The 19,151-nt window shown below is 41.6% G+C and overlaps 1 protein-coding gene across 1 annotated transcript in view; it reads left to right on the forward strand.

The window, feature by feature from the left end:
- The window catches only part of faf1 (Fas (TNFRSF6) associated factor 1), a 68,416-nt gene that overhangs the window by 14,560 nt on the left and 34,705 nt on the right, over positions 1–19,151 (forward strand). The window contains exons 6-9 of the mRNA XM_080505891.1: positions 151–242; positions 779–870; positions 8,498–8,603; positions 13,364–13,450. Of these exons, the coding sequence (XP_080362017.1) occupies positions 151–242; positions 779–870; positions 8,498–8,603; positions 13,364–13,450 (377 nt within the window). The remainder of the gene's footprint in view (positions 1–150; positions 243–778; positions 871–8,497; positions 8,604–13,363; positions 13,451–19,151) is intronic.

A 19,151-nucleotide genomic window follows, 5' to 3' on the forward strand; every position in this document is an offset into this window, starting at 1 on the left:
ATACGGTGGAGGAAGTCCAGTTGACCCGTATTAAAGACAAAGCCACACACTTGTCTCCGTCTACTCTTCCACACAGGGCACACTGTTTGTCTGTTGGGGGGGAAAAACTGATTTCTTGAGTTCTTGTCTTTGTGTTATTTCAACTTACAGGTAACATCAAAGAAATCCTCGAGACACAACTTGGTGTTCCACTGTCTAAACTGCAACTGAAAGGATGGAAGAATGGCGATGTGTCTGATAGTGTGAGTTAATTTTCTCCATTTTGTTTTAATTTCTTTCTTAAAATATTTTTATGCGCTTACAATATTGTATCAAGAAAGTAGAAAAGCACAAGGGATACTAGTTGTTGCTCCCATGTAGTTATTTAATTACATTTTAATTGATTTTCTGTTTTTCTTAGACTCTTTGTAACATCAGATCGTCGTTTCCACAACACATATTTCCAAAGCACGCGACAATATTGGCAACCAACTATCCTGACCTTAATAACATTTTGCATATGAGCCTAAGTCTGTTTTGATTTTTTTATCCCACAATCAATAGAAATTTGTTCTTGATAAGTTTTCCATTCCGAGTCAAAATGCGCAAAATGAAAGGCTCCCCTTAAAATACTAATGGGAAGAGATTGTGCTTTTAGAAATGAACACGTGTGTTCACAATCACAAATGATCTGAGCACAGGTTCCATTGCTGAACAATAATTGTCTCTACAGCTGTAACTCGTCTTCATTTATTTGTCCGTTTTTAAAGCGGTTTGTCTTTTTTTTGTGTCTCATCAGACATTGCTAAAAAGTTTACATCTGCCCAAGAACAACTCCCTGTACGTCCTGACGCCAGAAACTGCTGCGACAGCCAGCACCAGCAATAACAGGTATTCAGACCACCACCCTTCACAGCCCTTCTTTTTTTAGTACATCTGTCAAACTCTCGTGAATCTTCCTCCTCTTCTCAGCCTGGGCACACATTTTCAAGTATGTAGTCACATGCATGCAGTACCCAATAGTGGCCAGTAGGTGGCTGTCTCTGTCAATTTATGTCGAAGATGTATTCAGTATCCAGCCATCAAAAGCCATTTTCTTCGAGTTAATAAGAGACATTTGACCTGCTGGGGCACATTCATTTCCCCACATCCATTTTGACATTTCAAGAGGAGCGTCTGCTGCCACAATCTCTGTGTTGTGTAAATAACAATTTCTGCTCCTTTATTTGTATTTTCCAGCCTGATATTGTTGCTTGCTGTGGTCATGTGTTTTTTTTTTGGTTTTGCTTTTTTTTTTTTTACATCTGGATCTTCACAACCTGTTGATATTATATCCCAGCTTCATATTTATTATTTATTCCCTTTCGCTTCTAAATCATAACAGTCACAATGTCATAGAGACAGTACCGATTTACTGAGAACCCTTTATAAAAGCAGTGTCTCTATCCAGAGGTTCAGTGCCTGGTGGTATTAGCAGGCTTTCGCTCTGAAATGTCAGTCAGCTCAATGTAAAGTCACAGCAGTAATACAGTCACAGGTGGCAGCGGAACATGAGATTGTTTTCTAATCAGTGGCAGGTAAACATCTTCCAAAGAAATATTATTCCGACTCTCACATGCCTCTATATTGTCAAAGAACCAAGATCCTTTTTTTTTTTATTATTTATGACAAGACATCGGGGTTGTAGGGATAGATTCAAGTGTATGGCACTTTATTGTCAATAATAATGTTTTGTGTATTTATTTATTTATTTTTGTTTTGTTTTTGAATTTGTGTGGTTTTGTGCTGAGCTTGCTTAGGGTTTGAATCAAAGCACAAAGGAAATTGCATCCATCACTTTGTCTGGTATTTGCAGATCTCTTTTGGGAACGTGAAGCTGATTAAGATGTAAATGGATTTTCACTTGTATACAGTGTACAGTGCTGCTCGCTTAAAAACAAGAGTCCTATTTATATTTTTATTTGTAATATATGTGAACCTTTGGTTTACCAAAACAAAAATCTAATCAATGTTAAAAAAATATCTTTTTAGTTGAGTCCTAAAGTAGAATGGTAGTTACACTGGTTTTCAGAGAAAAATAACGATACACACTTATTTTTAATATTTAATATAAAATTCTATACAGACTCGCATAAATTATGTTTCTAAAATTGTCTATTATTATTAGTGTTGTTGATTATGCTGTCAATGTCATAGTAATTATTTGTTGTTTCCAAAAGAAATTAATCATAAAAGCATTTCAGGGTACTTGTTTTCTTTCACTCCTCTTAAAGAATGATCTATTTATTAGATATTCGTTTTTTTCCTCATTTTTGTTGTGTGTGTTTCGTTGATCCTTGTTTGCTGACAGTGGCTTCAAAATAAATAAATACATTTAAAAAAAAAGAAGCTCTCCCGAAGTTCTCCTACAATCACCGACAATAGCCCAGTCAGCACAACACTTATGAAAGAACTCATTTGGCATTTTGCCGCTTTGGCTGCTAGTTAGGCTAAGTGGTAGTTATATTGTGTTGGCAGCTAATGGCCCTCATCTCCCCAGTATCCCCTTGCTCTCTCTCTCTCTCTCTCTCTCTCTCTCTCTCTCTCTCTCTCCTCTGCCTCCTCTCATCTTCTCACTCCCCCACTAACTGCTGTGTCTTTTTAGCAGCACCGTTGCCATTTCCCTAAGTGTTATCGATATCATTTTGGGTGTCAGGCACTCATTATTCTGTGTCAACTATTTTAATGGTGGACAGTCTGTACTGAAAGGAGTTGTGTCTGTGTGTGTCTGTGTGTGTGTGTGTTGACCCAGCCACCATACTGGGAGAGAATAGGTGACACATCCCAGAATATGAGAGGAGCAGTCCCCTGCAGTGAGACCAAACAAGCTGTTCGCTTGAAGTAAAAATAAACTTGAGTCACACCACATATCCTCAGTATGTGCAAATTCATGTAAGTGCCTGAAAATATGATGCAGACGACACAGCCTCCTGTGTGCGGAGGCCATAAAGTTGACGATGTCAAATAATATAGCGACATTTACCTTTAAGATATGCTATTAAGAGAATGAAGAATATTTATCTTGATGTTGAAGTGACATTTATTAATCATAAGCTATTTTTGGATCACCTGATGGGTGAATTTAGACACGATGAGGGATATTGTTTGTGATAAAGGGGTCGCTGACATGGCAGTCACATTTGTGGATCTTGCATCACACTTTTTTTTATGAAATGGAGACATGCTTTAAAAAAAAAAAGTTAATTATACTGCCCTTGTTTATTTGAGTGTCGGAAAGTAAAAATAGGTGTAGTGACGGGTCCTCTTAAGGCTTTGTGTTTTGATCTTTGTGTAAACTATGCTACTGTTGTGCTCTCTTATGACATATGACACTATTACAGTTGTGTAGCTTAATAGTGAAAATTTGCAACTACTCGCTCTGTAAAAAAGAGCAGCTTGACAGATACTTGTGCCTTTGATGATATTTCATCAGTTCCTGGGACATTCATTCGTGTCAGCATGCTTGCTGCTAGTTCCAATTCAGCAGCTACCCCCCCCCCCCCAAAAAAAAAAAAGTGAAAATATGTTGACAATCTATTATAGATGATGTACCAGGAAATTATAGTCTGTCTTGTCACATCAGCCACATATCATGTAGGACACATTTACAACAGTTTTGTTTCTGTTTACTGTATTAACTGTTGCTCAAACTAGAGAACAGAACGTAGCATTAATATTATGTCGAGGGATGCACCAGATGTAACAAAGCCCCCCCCCCCCCCCCCCCCCCCACACACACACACACACACACACACACACACACAGATAACAGAAGCTTTATTGTACAGTACATCACAATGTGGGAAAGTTGTTCAAATAACATCTGTGGCAAAAATAAATGTGTGTATTAACCTCAGTGCTCGGTATCGGTGAATACTCGATTGCAAATACACTACTCATTCAGGAAAAAAGTGGTACTGGTTCATCCCTAATTATGTCCTATTTAGACACCAAAATAATGTCAGTCGTATGCTGTACTTGACATGCCAATTAATGGACAGTGTGGCGAGGATTTCAGATGTTACACCAGCCACAGATAGTGTTGTATCCATTGGAAAAAAACAAAACAAAAACGATTGCAACGCAACAGTTTTCCTGTCGTCTTGACCTGCCACCCCACAAGTCTCCTGTCATAAGCCATACAAAATCCAGATCTGTTGTTCCATTTCCAGCATGTGATTAGCATCATCGGATGAACCGCGATTAATCTGAAAATAGAAGAAAATCTAATTAGTAACATTTCATAAAACTATGTATCTCATTCTGCTCTAAGTTGTCTGTTTGTTTGTCTTAACTTGGATGGATGTTGCACACTCTAAAGCCGTGTTCAAACATGCATCCGGCAACAATGTTTGCTTCAGATATCCACACAGTCAGTTGCCTCTTTATTGGGTGCACGAGTATAATCTCGCACAATTCAACACAACAGCGCTGCCATAAATTCTTCCTTTTATGAAGTTTATCATGTTTTTGCGCCGGCACTGCGTAATTATATGTTTGTGTTTATTACGGAGGCCATAATTAACGGTGGTGCTGTGCTGCATGGCGTTCTTCTGACAGGTGGTGCTAATCTCTTGTGAGAGGGAGGCAGAATGTGGCGAAACCCTTTGGAAAATAATGCAATCCATCGTAGTAGAGTAGAGCCACTGATGACCTAAAACCTTCAATTTAACCTGAACATTGTATCAAAAATAGACTATTGCATTATGCTTGGTGGGTTATAGTAATTAAGGGGCCACTAAGTGAATAAAAGTATGCTTTTTTTTTTTTTTTTTTTTAGGAATAACAAAATATCTACAGGAGCCATCTCGCAAATTCCCTCAACTGTGGCTCTAGTGTTTTGTCAAATTATCTCAAAATACTGCATACCTGAATAAAAAAACAATTGACATTCTTTTATATGTGTTTTTCCTTTAAACAAGAAATGGAGCCCCCCAAAAAAAACAAAAAAAAAACGCATAGCACTGGATGACATAGTTGTGACTTTTTATAAACCCATGAAGTTGCATCAGTTTACAGTAGGAGTTCACTGTAAACTAGGACACAAACCTAAATACTACAAAGCACATAATGTTTTTTTCTCCTCCGCAATGTCTGGTTATTAATGCCACGATTTAATAGTTTCACAATTTTGCTCAGATATTATGGCTGTGTTTAATTATATATTGTGTATTGTGAGTATGGTTAATGAAACTATATTTGAGTTTGTGTTAGTTTTAGACAATAGTCTCCTCCCCCCTCCCCCTCTCCACTCCCCACCCCCCCAATTTAATTTCATAGTGCTTATATGCTTCAAATTGTTGCTGAGTAAAAATGCAAATGTCCCATAAATGGTAATATCCCTGGCAATTACTTTGTAGAGCTTGGCTCATGCTGCACACAGACCGAAACCAAACTGACTGATTAAATAGTGCTGCACTGTCATTATGATCCTGCTGAGCAAACTCCTCTTGGTTGTCTTGTTTGATTAGAAATAAATCTTCAGGCTTTGGGAGATTTTCCTTTGAGCACCAATTCATCTCAGGTAGTTATTTAGTTAGCGATGTGATGTGATGCGATGTGCAGTTAGTACTGCGGTGTTAAAAGCCTGGTATGAAGAAGGGTGTGTGTGTTTTTTTTTCTTTCTTTTTCTTCTGTGGCCATGTTGATGACTGCCTGTGAATACAAGAGGGTGTTGAGGAGGAGCTAATCTTTTGCATAAATGATGAAGGATTGATGAATATTTCAGTGGCGCCTGTTTCCTTCCTTGTTTACTCTCCTCCTGCTCCCAGTTAGCGTGTTTGCCAGTGAAAGCGTATCTTAATTTTAACTCTCAAATAAGTTTGAAAAAAAAAAAAATAATAATTATCCATTATGTTCTGTGAGCCTTTATTGAGGCTGGTTCTGCGTGTCACCTCGTCTGTACCCGACACATGGGGGGGGGGGGCTTGAGGAAAACCTAGCCAGTTAACTAAAGTCATTCTCATGGGCAGCATCCAACAGCTTATCATGCTCGTTAACTTCGAGGCAAGATGGCAGATCAAAACAGAGCAGAGTCTGAACGGTTTCGACTTTTCCTGCCGTGTTGTGGATGCAAAATGTGGAGGAGGTAAGACCCTGTGTGTGGCGTCGGCAGCTTCTCTACTTATTAGAGTCAAGACGTGTCTGCGTGTCTTCTTGCACTCCCAACAATGGAAGCAGACAAGTGCGATTGTCAGTTTCCATCAGTCAGAGGTCCAGGAGAATGTGTGTGTGTGGGACACTGGCGTGTCTCAGTATGGGTATTTGTGTTTTGTCGGCACATGTCACATTGTGCGCGCGTGTGTGTGCATCAATGTGCCTGGCAGTGCTAGTTTAATAAGGTCTAGAGTCTGCTCTGTGCCGCGGGGACTCGCAGCTTAGGCAATGGGCTTACCTCAGAATGAGACCAATCTGTTTAGCCTGCTCTTCTCCCCCTGCAAATTGCTCCATTTTTGCTGTCCATAAAGTTAAATGACATTTTTTTTCCCTCTCGACACCCTTATGCCATGTCACGTGCCTCCAGAGATGTTGCAGGCCGACCTGGATGTCACCGTTTATGTGTGTGTGTGTGTTGAGTGAGAAAGAGACTTCTGAAAGCAGAAGCAAACAGTGAGACGTCCACATTTCAACCCCGTACTGCTGGAGGGCCCTGCCTCTATCAAAAGACCCGCAGTTCTGAAAACATCAGCGGTGAAAGCAGTTCAAAGATGTATTAGACTTGAAACAATGGTTTTTGCCATTTGTATATGAACCAGCAAGTCTTCTTAGGCAGATGGGAACAGCACGGGAATGACTGGCTGAGAATGGCAGATTTCCCCCACCCCTGAATGCCTTTATTTAAGTATCTCTGTGCTATAGAGCACAATCACCAATCTGATTTTTCAAAGTAAATCTTGAACAGAACTCCACCCACGCACATACCAAATGGCTCGCCGGCCTGCCATAAATGACTGATAAGATGTTCTTTCTTTGCTTGGAAGGACAGAGTAACACTTCTTCTCAGTTTACCCTCTATCTCTGCCTATTTAGGAGTCGAGCTGCCTGCCAGCAGCAGCTCGGGACTGTGTCCAAACATAATCGTGATATTAGCTAGATCCTTATTTATGTGTCCCTACCCCTTCCATTTCTTCTCTCTCTCTCTCTCTTTCTCTCTCTCTCTCTCTCTCTCTTTCTTTCTCTGTGCCTCTCTCTCTCTCTCTTTGCCTGACTCTCTCTCCCGCTTGCACACATGCACACACATCTCTCTCATCCTTCTGCTCAGCCCTATTACATATGCATCCATCCTTCCCACTCCACACATTTCCAATCTTCTCCAGTTAGCTACAACAAACATTACATTTACATATTGATTTCGTAGTTTTAGTCAATGTAAATATGCTGTCATTACAGTAAATTTGAGCTTCTGTTAACATAAGCTCGTCCAGATCTGCGCAGATTAAGGGTGTGATTGCATAATTAATGTGTGCGCTACATATTAATTCCCTCATCCCTCTCTTTCTCTCAACTCTTCTCTCCTTCGATTCTGAGCCCCGATTAAGTGCCTGTTTCGGCCTTTAAGCCTCCCATTGCTATTCAGCATCACAGACCCAGCGTTTGCTCAAAACGCTACTTAACCTCACAGCTTATTGTAAATGAAGCTTCCAAAAGTTGATTCCCCCACCTCCTCTTCTCTAACTGCGTATTTGACACTGCTGTAAGTTAGAGAGTAAGCGACTGGTGTCCGTCCAGAGTCGATGCCGTCACCTGGATGCACCATTGCTTATTTGTTCCTCCATTAATGCTCAGTGATCACGCACTGAGATGAAAAGGAAAACGTGAATTACTAGCATTTTTACTAATTATGACGGGAATTTCTTTATCAGTACACTGTGTCTTTAGATTATCATATCCGGAGTAGACCAGAAAAACATGTACAGCGTTTTGGTTTTAATATTTTTTACACTCTAGTTCTTGTGTTGTTGCTGTATTTATTACGGCTTTTTTCGTTCTTTCCAAAGTAACATACAACCTGATGACTGAGTAGGTTGATGATGCTTTATGAATGAAAGAATCAACCCCCCCCCCCCCTCAAGTGTATTTCTTAATAGTCTCCAGCTTTGTTGGTATAAATGCAGGTTTGTGGACTCCATGCTGTTACTGTGCAGGTGGTCATAGATGTAGGCTCCTGCTGAGCTGAACATAGCCCTGACCAGGCTTGTTAAAACACAACCAGTAAAGTGGGTGACAGCCCCCCTGAGGAGGCACCCACCTCCCCGTAGACCAGCAGACTACCACCAGTTGACAAGTCGAAGCTTGCCCTTTACTCTTACTCGTGTTTTCTTTACCCCCCCCCCCTCTGTCTTTTATTTCTCTTGCATCCTCATATTGTACGATATTGTGTTTTTAATGACTCTCTGCATTAATTCCTGTTTTGTTTTTTTTATTCTACAGTTGTTCTGAGTAATTCTGACAGTGTTTTCATTTGTCCACCATTATTTAGTGCTCTCCAAGAGTCGTTAAACCAGAATTTCCTGCTGGTCATTACCCACCGCGAGGCTCAGAGGGACTACAACCTCAACTTCCCCGGCTTCAGAACCATACAGGAGGTAAGTCACCAACAGAGTGTGCAGACCCAGACCTTACAGGACACCAGAAAAGCATTTTTTGCGCATAGTCGCACCAAAGGTTCCCAGTAATGCACCCACAGGCTTTCGTATAAATATTATTGTACCCGATTCCAGTCTCCCAGAACAGAGCTTTCATTCCATTTTCCAAACATTGCTAGTCTATCTCAGCCATCGATTCATTATTCATCACAAATGATCACATTTCAGAGCACATAATTACTCTCACAGCTGCAGTTTGGTACAGCCTCCCCCTGTTTCTCCCCACTCTCCCCGTGCTTCGTCTTTCTGCCCCCCTCAGCAGTCTCGAAGGCAGTTTAAATGACTGAACATTGTTTGATCTAAGCATGCAGGAGCAACGGAAATCGAAAGAGTCTATTCATTTTCTTGATCTGAAACTAAACAGTAGATTTTGCAGCCTATGAAATATTTATAGCGACTCATTCTGGACCCAGTGTGAAAGCAGTACACCTCTATCTATTGGTTATTACCATCACAGCTGCAAAAGGATTAAAGGTTAAGGAGCATGAAAATATAAGTGTGTGCTTGCTTGCCTATGTAGATGAGTAAGCATGTGCGTCTGTGTCAATGTTTGGGCCCATATGAGTTCAAGTCGGCACTCTCAAACACACACACACACCAAAGCATTATTGCCCTACCACTATCGAGCGAGACCTGAGCATGCCCCATTTATTATTCAGCGTGTCGCCTGCTGTCACAGGTAGAGAAAACACCCCCCCCCCCCGAAACTGATCAGGTGTGATGGTCAATCATTTCCTATTTGTAAATTAGATAATCACCATTTGTACTAGACATGTAGGATCTGTAGATATTTTAGTTTTGGATTGTTGTCAAGCCCTCAGTGTTTTTTAGTGTGTGTGTGTGTGTTTTGTATTTTATATTAAGAGGTTTTAATCTTTTCTTGATAGCTGCAGCTACTGTGGTTTAAATGTGTTTCTTATGCGCTGGTGAAGACTACGCCAATAATAATCGGGCTACTAGCAGAGCTTGTAATGGCGCTAATTGAACAGATTAGTAAAACCAGCATTTGCACTGGAGGCAACTTGCCTCCCTGGACTTCTGTCTCATTCTCTCCTTTTTACTTTTTTTTTTTTTTCTCCCCCCCCCTCCATCATCCCTCTTTTTCTCCCTCACTCTCTTCTCAGGCAGATGGTTTTGATGAGCACCCACTGTGAACCTTAAGTGTTTCTGCTGGGATTACAAACACTAGGGAGGGGTCCCTGTGGTGTGGGAGGGGGGAGCCATGGACACAGAAAGGAGGCAAAGGACTGTTGGCTTGGTGGGGGTGCTGTAAGAGGCAATAGGGGATGGAGAAAGGACAATGTGGGCTTAAACAGGCCCGCATGTCGTGGTCTTTTCCTTGCATATGCTTGTCTTTAGGCATCTCAAGGATCCCCTGCAGTGAAAATGAGACCCACAACTTTAACCTACATATGTCTTGTGTATAACCCCATGCCAGGGCCGTCTTAGAAAAGTTCAATTGCCAGCTACAGGTGCAAGTGCAGTCACCAGGCTGGGTAGTGGCGGTGGATAATCTCGGTGAAATTGCTTTGTAAAAGACGATATGAGGAATTGGATTAAAGCATTTCGACGTAAACACAATATAAATGGCTCCCATAACTACAAGAACTCATTTTTGTCAACATAGAAAGACTTAAGAATGCAACAAAGAAGTAACACCATATTCAGCCTACTCCCTTTTCTGCTCAAACTGTGTCCACTCACACATATGGACTCCACTACAGAGCACCTTTTTCTCTCTTTTCTCCCTTTTGTCTTAGCTCAAGACTAACCGATGGTCCCTGCTTGTGCATATCAATAGGGATGGAGTCTTCTCTTCTTGTTTGTCTTTGCCAAAGACTCTGGCTTTGCCTTGTGGCTCTAAGGGAACTGCCCTTACCCCTCCTTTTCTATTCCTTCTTTCTCAATCTTTCCCTCCCAGTGTCTCTTTTCCACCTTCTTTCTTCTACGTCTCTGGAGCTCAAGGCTGGGTAGACTCTGATTGGCATTACCAGACAAGGGTGTGGGGGTAAGTTGCTGGCTAGCTTCTGAGCTAAGCTGGAGAGCAAATGTTTGCCAGAGAAGTAGAGGGTAGAATAGGAATGGCTGCTGGGTCCCGAGTTGTCCGTGACCAGACCAGTTGTCCTTGGGATTTCCCTCGTCTACTGCCCCCCAGGGCTGGGCCTGGGCCCCATCTCTACCCCGCAGCTGGGAGACATATAGGACCCAAATGCAGACAGGGCTACAGAGCGGAGAAAAGGAAGGTTGGATCGAAAAGGGAGTGAAAGAATGGCATCTGGTGCCTAGGAGAGATGAAGAAAGAGCAGGAGAGAGAGTGCTTGTGACTGTTTAACGGAAACCTTTCCTTTTCTTTGATTTGCTTCCAGTCAGGGATTACAGGCAATTGGCATTTACAATGATTGGATCATTAATTTTGCCGTGAGGCGTCGCGCCCAGCAGCTTAGCTTCACCACCAGGCCAGCAAATGTTGTGTATAACTGGCGTGTACATCCCAACAGCACCGATTTATTAGATTTGTGTCAAAATCCTGTTCCACTCTGTTCAATGCTTTGGCTTCACATTTTAGCTGCTTTAATTAGAAGTCAGGTAATGGATCCGTTTCATTAGTCGCTGGAGTTCAATTTATTAAGCCATACGAATATCACATGATAAAAGTACTGTTTTAATTTGATAAGCAAAGCAAGTTTTATCCGTTTTTCAGAGGGTAAATCACAATTTAGAGTCGGTAATATCATGTAATTGTTTATTAGTTGGAGTCTAAGGCATCACTTGGATAGCTGTTGTGGCAGATAGGGGGCAGCATTAGACAGTACTGTGGGATGGCTGCTGTGGCCGCCATACAATGCTTTTGTAACCAAGGCTGCAACAAACATTTCAACTACCTGCTTAATTTAAGGGAAGCCTGTGTGTCACCTTGAATGTGGGTTGCTTTGTATTCCACACATACTTTATTTGTTTTTCACATGCCCTTATCAGAGTCTAATAAAAGCAGCGTATTCATGTGTCACAGAGGGCTGGACGACTGCCCGGACACTCTGCTGGTGTAGTTTCAGGTGCACAGGCTTGCTGTGTCGCTGTTTTCTTTCTGTGGTAAGATCAGATTGTCTTCTGCCAGGTGTCTTTTGCTCTCCTCCTCGTCCTCCTCCTCCTCCTCGTCCTCCTCCTCCTCCTCCTCCTCCTCCTCCTCCTCCTCTTCCTCCCCCTCCACCTCTCACCTTCGCTCTCTCTCTGTGGTGGGCGTTAGTTTGTTGTTTCTCTGATGCTGCTTTAACCTCTGACAGCAGCCTCTTCATTACTAGTGTTTATGCCTCTCCTTTCCTCCCTTTTCCCCTCTATTCATCGGCCGGCCGGCCGGTCAGTCAAATCCCTGTAGTCTGGCTGGTCAAACATAGATATTACACTCTGTAATAACACTGGCCACCCGCTTTGACCCCAGTCTGCTATCCTGCCCATAGCCTCTCTTCATAAGGATAGGCACTGAGCCGTGTGGTGTGGGATTTATGATAGAAAGACAAAGAATGGTTGTGCCACTCATTCATTATTGTTCCTTTTTTTTCTTTTTCTTTTGCTTATTTGTACGGCGAATTGCTTTGCGCTGCTCGGTCCAGCACAAATAGAATATGATTTCAGTTTCCATGATAAAAAAATGAAAAAAATTTTTTTAACTTGTATGTAAAAGTAATTTTCTTTATGTTTTCATACGGCTACACAAGTTAATATATATCATGCAAGCGGATGCGCAGTGTTAAGAAGTACAAAGGTGTTTGCCGCCAAACAAAGTCTGCCCCCGTTCTCTTTACAGTTCAGTGTTTTGCAGACACTTTCCTGCTTTAAGATTGGCTTCTGCTTTACATTTGTAGCATTCTTTAAGTTTCCACCACTCTGACTAGCGGCCCTGAACGTATCCAAGGATCCATCTCTTCTCAGTGCGTTTTACAAAGGGCAGGATTTGTCTTGTGTATCTGAGGGATATTTGCTCCACAATAGAAAGTTTTCTCAGCATCAGTGTCCAGCCCTGCGGGTCTGAATGGCGGATTTCTGCCGACCAAATGCGCCAGAATCCACGGCCGCCAGCACTCAGACGCCGACGGGGCTTTGATCAACCTGGACGGGCGCACATCAGGCTGGCGTTAGGGCTTTAAACCAACAAGCCACTGAACGGTGTAACACGGCGTTTGGTAGGACAGGCCACCGCCAGCTGCTAACTGTTTAAAAGCGAGGAATGTTATTAAGTGATGTAGATGCAAACGTCCGCGCATGAATGGGAGAAGAGAAATACTGTTCATTTCAGAGTGTGGAGCTGTTGTTGCTGGGAATTAGCTGTGGCATCTGAAGAATGCTGATAACACTGCCTGTCTTTTCATAATTTTTTTTTTTTTTTCTCCTCCCCGATCCTTTTGACTGAAGTCCTCCTCCATTCTGGGCCATCCTTTCTTGTTTTTCCTTCACGCATCTGAATGAAAGAAAAGCTGCAGAAATTGAACGCGTCGTGTTTACTGTATACACGCCCTCAAAGAAATACTGTCCAATCCTAAAATTCACACAGTTTTTAAGCTTAGTGTGGAGTCATATTTGAGCATTTATTGTAATGTGGGTTTTTTTTTTTCCTCTGTTTGCTGTCCAGACTTTTGACCCACTTTTGCCTCTGTTCGACCTTTTAGCATGGCGTAACAGTAATTGTAATGTTTTCCCTTTTGCAGGTGAAGAGAAATGTTTCAGACTTGACCAACATCCCAGTACGGCATCAGCAGTGGGAGGGGTGGCCTGCATCAGCATCCGATGATTCTGTAAGTTTTGTACGCACACACACATAATCTACAATTTCACAGAAATACTACAAATGATATAGCGTCTTAATATTTGTTTGTGCCATAAGTGCAGGTTACATATTATACATTTTGTCGGAATATAACTTTGTGTTGTTTTTTTTTAAAGTCACTGGAAAATGTCATCACGGCTTCACTCTTCACAGGTTAATAGTGGGTTATTGGCATTATTTAGCCAAGTTACATTTGAAACCGTTCCACTCGTGCGATCCACGCCGAAACCATCTGTCAGACGCGTGAAAGTAAGACGTTGGAGCTAATTAAGATGTCAAAGACGGTTCCATCCTGTGCCCCCTATCTGTGGACATTAAAGCTCACATCATTGAGTCCCGCTGACCTTTCCTGTCCAGGGGTTGCTCTTCCCAGCCATTCACTCCACACCCAGTCAAGCTGATCAGAGGTGGCCCTCATCCAGAACCTTGAGGAACCTCTGACCCCTTTTGTCACAGCCCTGCTTTGATAGCATATGTGTTCCCATGCTAATTGTTTGGCATGGTTTATCATGCTACATTGGGAAGCTGTTGTGCACACATTCTTGTGTTAACCCCTCCCTAACGTTTTCTTTTTTAGACCTATGCGACCATTGTCTGATTCAGAGCATTGATATTGTCATTGTTTCTTCATTTTCATACTTTAGTATGTGTCCTGTATGATGGAAGTGGCTGCAAGGGCAGTGCATGGTTGTGACGAATGAGGATTAAAAAAAATGTTTTAGTACTCTGGTGGATACAGTCACTTTGACTGTAGCCCATGATTTGTCTGTGGTCCATTATTCAAATATCCAAAACCTAAAATAACAATAACTGCACCTGTTTTTATGGCTCAAAGTAAAGCTTTGGGATTAGCAATGAAGGCAACAACATCTCACCCATTGTTGTGCACAAAAGGTTATGTATCCCTTTACTCCACAGAAGATTGTTTGCTTTATTTTGTTCCATCACAGCTCCGAGCAGCCAATTGTAAAGCCAGTAACCACCAAACAAACCATACTGCTATGATGCAGATTTACCATTGTTAGCATTATATTTGTAGACTTCCAATTATGTGATCAGTAAACACCCTGGCAATGCAACCGAAAATACAAATCTTACTGCAAAGCTGAGAGCTCATTGTGGGCATGTGGCACAATGACTGACCCCTTTTGGGTGAACAAGCTTCTGCTTTTCTGTACCAAATGATTTACTGTTCAGCTTTGGAACCGCAGCTTTGCGAGTTTCCGCTTCTCATTGAAAGAAGAATAGAGCAAACCACATTTCATAAGTGTTCAGGATATTAAGTGTGTTGGTCTGCTCTGAGTTGAGGTTGGAGATTGTGGTTCCTCAGCCCCCCCCCCCCAAAAAAAAAACATTGATTGTAAAGGTTCACTTTATGAATATTCAGTTTAATATTAAGATGTTTAAGGATTACATGTATTATTGGGGTTATCTTTACATTCTGTGTGCTGATTCTTAGCGGGCCTTGGCTTTTCTCCTCCGGTAGCTGTGGAAATAACGGCCTGGATTCATGAATAGATTTCAGCTCATTGTGGCGTCATGGGGCCAGTCGGCACTCGGCGAAACACACACATCTGCAGTGTCTGCGTTTCCTGGTTGAGGAGATATTAAAAAAAGCATAGAGAAGAGACAGAAATGTAATAATGGCCTCTGCACTCGCCATAGCCCTCTTATTGAAACGTCTGAAGGTATTAACAGAGAAAGCCCGGGGCTTGGCTGGCCTAGCAGGCGGGTAGGGAGCCAGTGTTAGTGTCTAGCTCATTAGCCGAGTCTCATCTCCCGGGGTTTGGGCCAATAAACATGGCAGCCAGAGGCCCAAGATTGTGTTTAGCTCCACACACTATCCCACTCATAGTGGAATCGATTACTACTTAACTCTGCTTTGCCTTCAAGTGTGTGATATCTCTTATGTTCACCTGCGTGTTTGCATTCGTGTGCATATTCACGTTTTCAAATGTGCCGTCTGAAGGCGAGCGATACTTCACCACAGTAACTGAGCTGTGTCTCATACACTGAATTCTGAAAATATTTTTTGCAAATTATATAGTTTAAATTGCAGTAATGGTCAGTTTGGAAGACTTTTTTTTCATGTTTCTCATTTCATGTATTGGCTGCATTATAATAGTTGTGGAATTTCAATTTGATGATGATGAATGATAGAAATAAATTTGGTTTGAACCCTTATTTCTTACAGTGATGCAGAATTTTTACCAAATAAATGTGATTAAAAGTAAAGCTGTTTTTGGAGAAAATAAGATAAATTTGTAAAAATTCTGACGACAGTAGAGTCTGCACCACCGGTTAATATTCTAAAAATGTTAAACACTCATACCATTGGTGTCGCTGCTCTCGTTAAGTTGGTTTATTGTGTACACAAAGACCCCTCTTATTGTGACATCATTCGCCCGAATAATCAGCCAGTTCAAAGTATACGTTTCTTCTGAGAGTTATTCTTATCTTCTGAGAAAGTTCTTCGAGTTGATGAGATGTTGGTTTAATTAACGTTGTGCATTGTTGGGAGTGTAAGAAAATAGTTGGTCAGAAAGAAATTCTCACCTTTCAGAGAAACTAGTAGTTGTGTGTTGCGTTTCCCCCCACAAATGCAGTCCAGTCAATGTGTTTCATTGTTTATTGTGCTCCAAGTTATTTCAAGCTGTACGAAGAATAGAAATTGGATCAGGACATATAATGCTCAAATGACGGTGAACAAGAGATCAGTTTATTCAGTACGCTGTTATTGTATGTGGTATTAGATGCAGGAAGCTTGAGAATTAAAGGAAGTGGAAGAGGCACAAAGCAGCATTGAGGTGATGCTCATTTCCAGCAGGTAGATGACATAGACCTGGTGAAACAAGTATTAGAAATCCTTTTTATATTAAAAAAAACCTTTTTTCACACACACCTAATTGTGTGGCCATCGTGTACTTGCTAATATAGGTTTTTATATTTTCATCCTTAATATGCCCACGCTGGTTTTCTCTTGCCCCAGGGCCCAAAACTCTGAGCTGTTTTCAGTGTTGCGGAGTTGAGATATTAAACACCCGCTCTTTTTACATCAATATCCGGAGGACAAACTTGGACAAGCTTCAAGAATCCTGAGTTTAGTTTTCAAGATGGCTTTGTGCATTTTTGATTTTGGCATAAACAGTGTTTTAATATTCTATTTGTGTGTCTGTGTTTCTGTGACTCGTACATCCAGCCCTGCTACAGTATTGCTGTCTGACTTGCAGTGTTGAGAAACATAGAATGAAACATGTTGGGATTTTTTTGAGGAAAGGAGGTTCTAGTTTTATATTTCATAGCACTGAAGGCAACGAGAAAGCAGAAAAATAAACATCTAAAGCATAATGTTTCACTTAACCCTTACCCTTTAGTGACTCCAATCAAATTTAAATAAAAAAAAAATCGGATTTCTTTTTTTTTTTTTTTTTTTACTGCACAGGAGTCTTATTGATTGATCAGAATGCAGTCTGTAATATTCGCCCTCCTCACTAACTTGTGGATCATTTGTGGCGACACACACTTTTGTTTTTTCCCCATGTTTGGTTTAGCATTTCTTTTAATTTTCTTTGGTTTTACCGCATTAAAATCAACAAGTCTTCTGAGGACTGGAAAAAGTTCCCAGTCAGAGAAAAGTATGTTGGACTTTGCTATAGTTAAAACTAGATGAAATTCACTTTATTCCAAGTAGATTAGGACAAATACGCCGGCATTATTTGCAAATACCAGGATCTATCACTGCCTTCAAATTCCCCCCCGATTCTCGTGGCTTTAACAAATCTGCTGCGAAGACTGCCGAAAGTAATGACAGAGGTCTTTTACAACTGCTGATTTCAGGGGCCATCAGGATATTAACTTTCCCTTGCTGTTGGAAATGTGCCCGGTCGAGGCTCTTCCCTTGACTCCTCCGGGCGCTTCTCCTTCGCCGAGACAATTTAGCATGAACAGTTTCCAGATAGGCCTCATTTCACTAGCGAGGCTTTGATTGACAGTCCTTCCCGCACATCTGTCGGGAGTGATTGACAGCCAGTAGGACATCCTTATTACATCCCTTCCTCTTCTCTTCCTTCCAGTGCCGCCCACCCCTCCTTCTTGCCAGTAATTGCTGACATTTATGCAGTGTTTCATGGTGTTTGCTAATGTATTAATGCTGCAGAGCCTCCGAGGTGCCTTGCCTTGTAGGGCAGCACCTCCCTCCATTTCCCACCTGGCATTAATGCAATCCTCCTCTACCTGTGAAACCTGGGATTTATTGGGGGGGGCAGCAAGTGGTTTCCGTAGCAACATGTCCTATTTGCAAACTCGGGTAGCCCCTCCTTGACACAACTGGAATCCTTGAGGTGACATTCAGAACTGTGTTGGTCTATAGGTCCCCCCCCCCCCCCCCCCCGTCTCTCGTTTATTTATGGAGGAAGAAGTTCCTCTTCATGAGCTTGATCGCAATTAATACTTCTTTCTTAAAAGCTGACGTTAAGTTTGTAACTACCAGAGTACAAGATTATGAGTTCAGGTTCTTTATGCTTTCACACTTTGTCCTTTCATAAATTTTAAATACTTTGAGAAATGTATCTTAAACACAAATGTACTTTCACATTACATCAACGCACTAGACTATACAAATGGAATTAGACGGAAGTAAACCTCTTCCTGTATCTTATACTATGTTGTCTTCTGTCTCCTGCTCTTTGGCAAACTGGTATGAAATAATTATGAAAAAAAGACTACCTGATTTTTATAATGAAAACTTGTACACATAAGTTGGAAAAGGTGGCAGAAGACTTTCTAAAATATTTTACAGTCTTTTAGTTGAAGAGGAACCTATTTTTCTTTTTCAAACAAGTTGAATCATCAGTATCAGCACTTCTTTTTTAATTGAAGGATGAGCATAATACTGCTTCCCCACTGTGTGTGAGCATAGAAGTACAACACCATGTTGGAGAGATGATACCACTTTTCCCACTGTTAGGCATCCTGCTGATCCCAGCAGTCATTTATTAGTTTCGAGCTTTGTACTTGTCAGCAGCTTGGCTCACTCAAAGTAGCCTGGACCAAGTAATCCAGCTCTCCTTTTTTTTTTTGTTTTCCTGTCTGGTCTTAGTTTTCCACATGTTTACACACTTTCTCATCTTTATCGTTGCATCAATCCAGTTCCTTTAAAAAAAAAAAAAAAATCTCTAATCCTCCCCCCCTTCAGTTTCTCTGTTCTTCAATCTCTTCATAAATGGCATAGTGGAGTAAGGTAGTATACTGTGGTTTTGGTTGCCTTCACTGCAGCTGTCAGTGGTAATTATCTCACACTCACAGCCAGACACCTAATCTAAACACTGCCTCCACCAGAAAAGAAAAAAGAGGAAACACAGAAAGAATGAAGGGAGAGGAAGGGAGAGAAAGAAGGGTAGAGAAGGGGGAAAAAAGGGTTGAAGGGGAGAAGGAAAGGAGGGGGGGTGGAAGGAGAGAGAAAATTCTTTCCCTGTATCGGCCCGTGAATGCCTCGAGCTTCAATGCAAGTGTTAATTAAAAGAATCCAAAAAAGAGGAGCCAGTTCCTTTTGTGTGGAGATGTGGTGGAGGGTCTTTTGGGGGGGGGGGGGGGGGACCCCATGCCCTGCGGCGCTTCAACCTTGTTTCCACGTTTTACCACTGAGCCGTCAAGCTGCACTTGTGTACCTC

The sequence above is a fragment of the Blennius ocellaris genome, assembly GCF_963422515.1.
Source record: "Blennius ocellaris genome assembly, chromosome: 12".
Classification (NCBI taxonomy): domain Eukaryota; kingdom Metazoa; phylum Chordata; class Actinopteri; order Blenniiformes; family Blenniidae; genus Blennius; species Blennius ocellaris.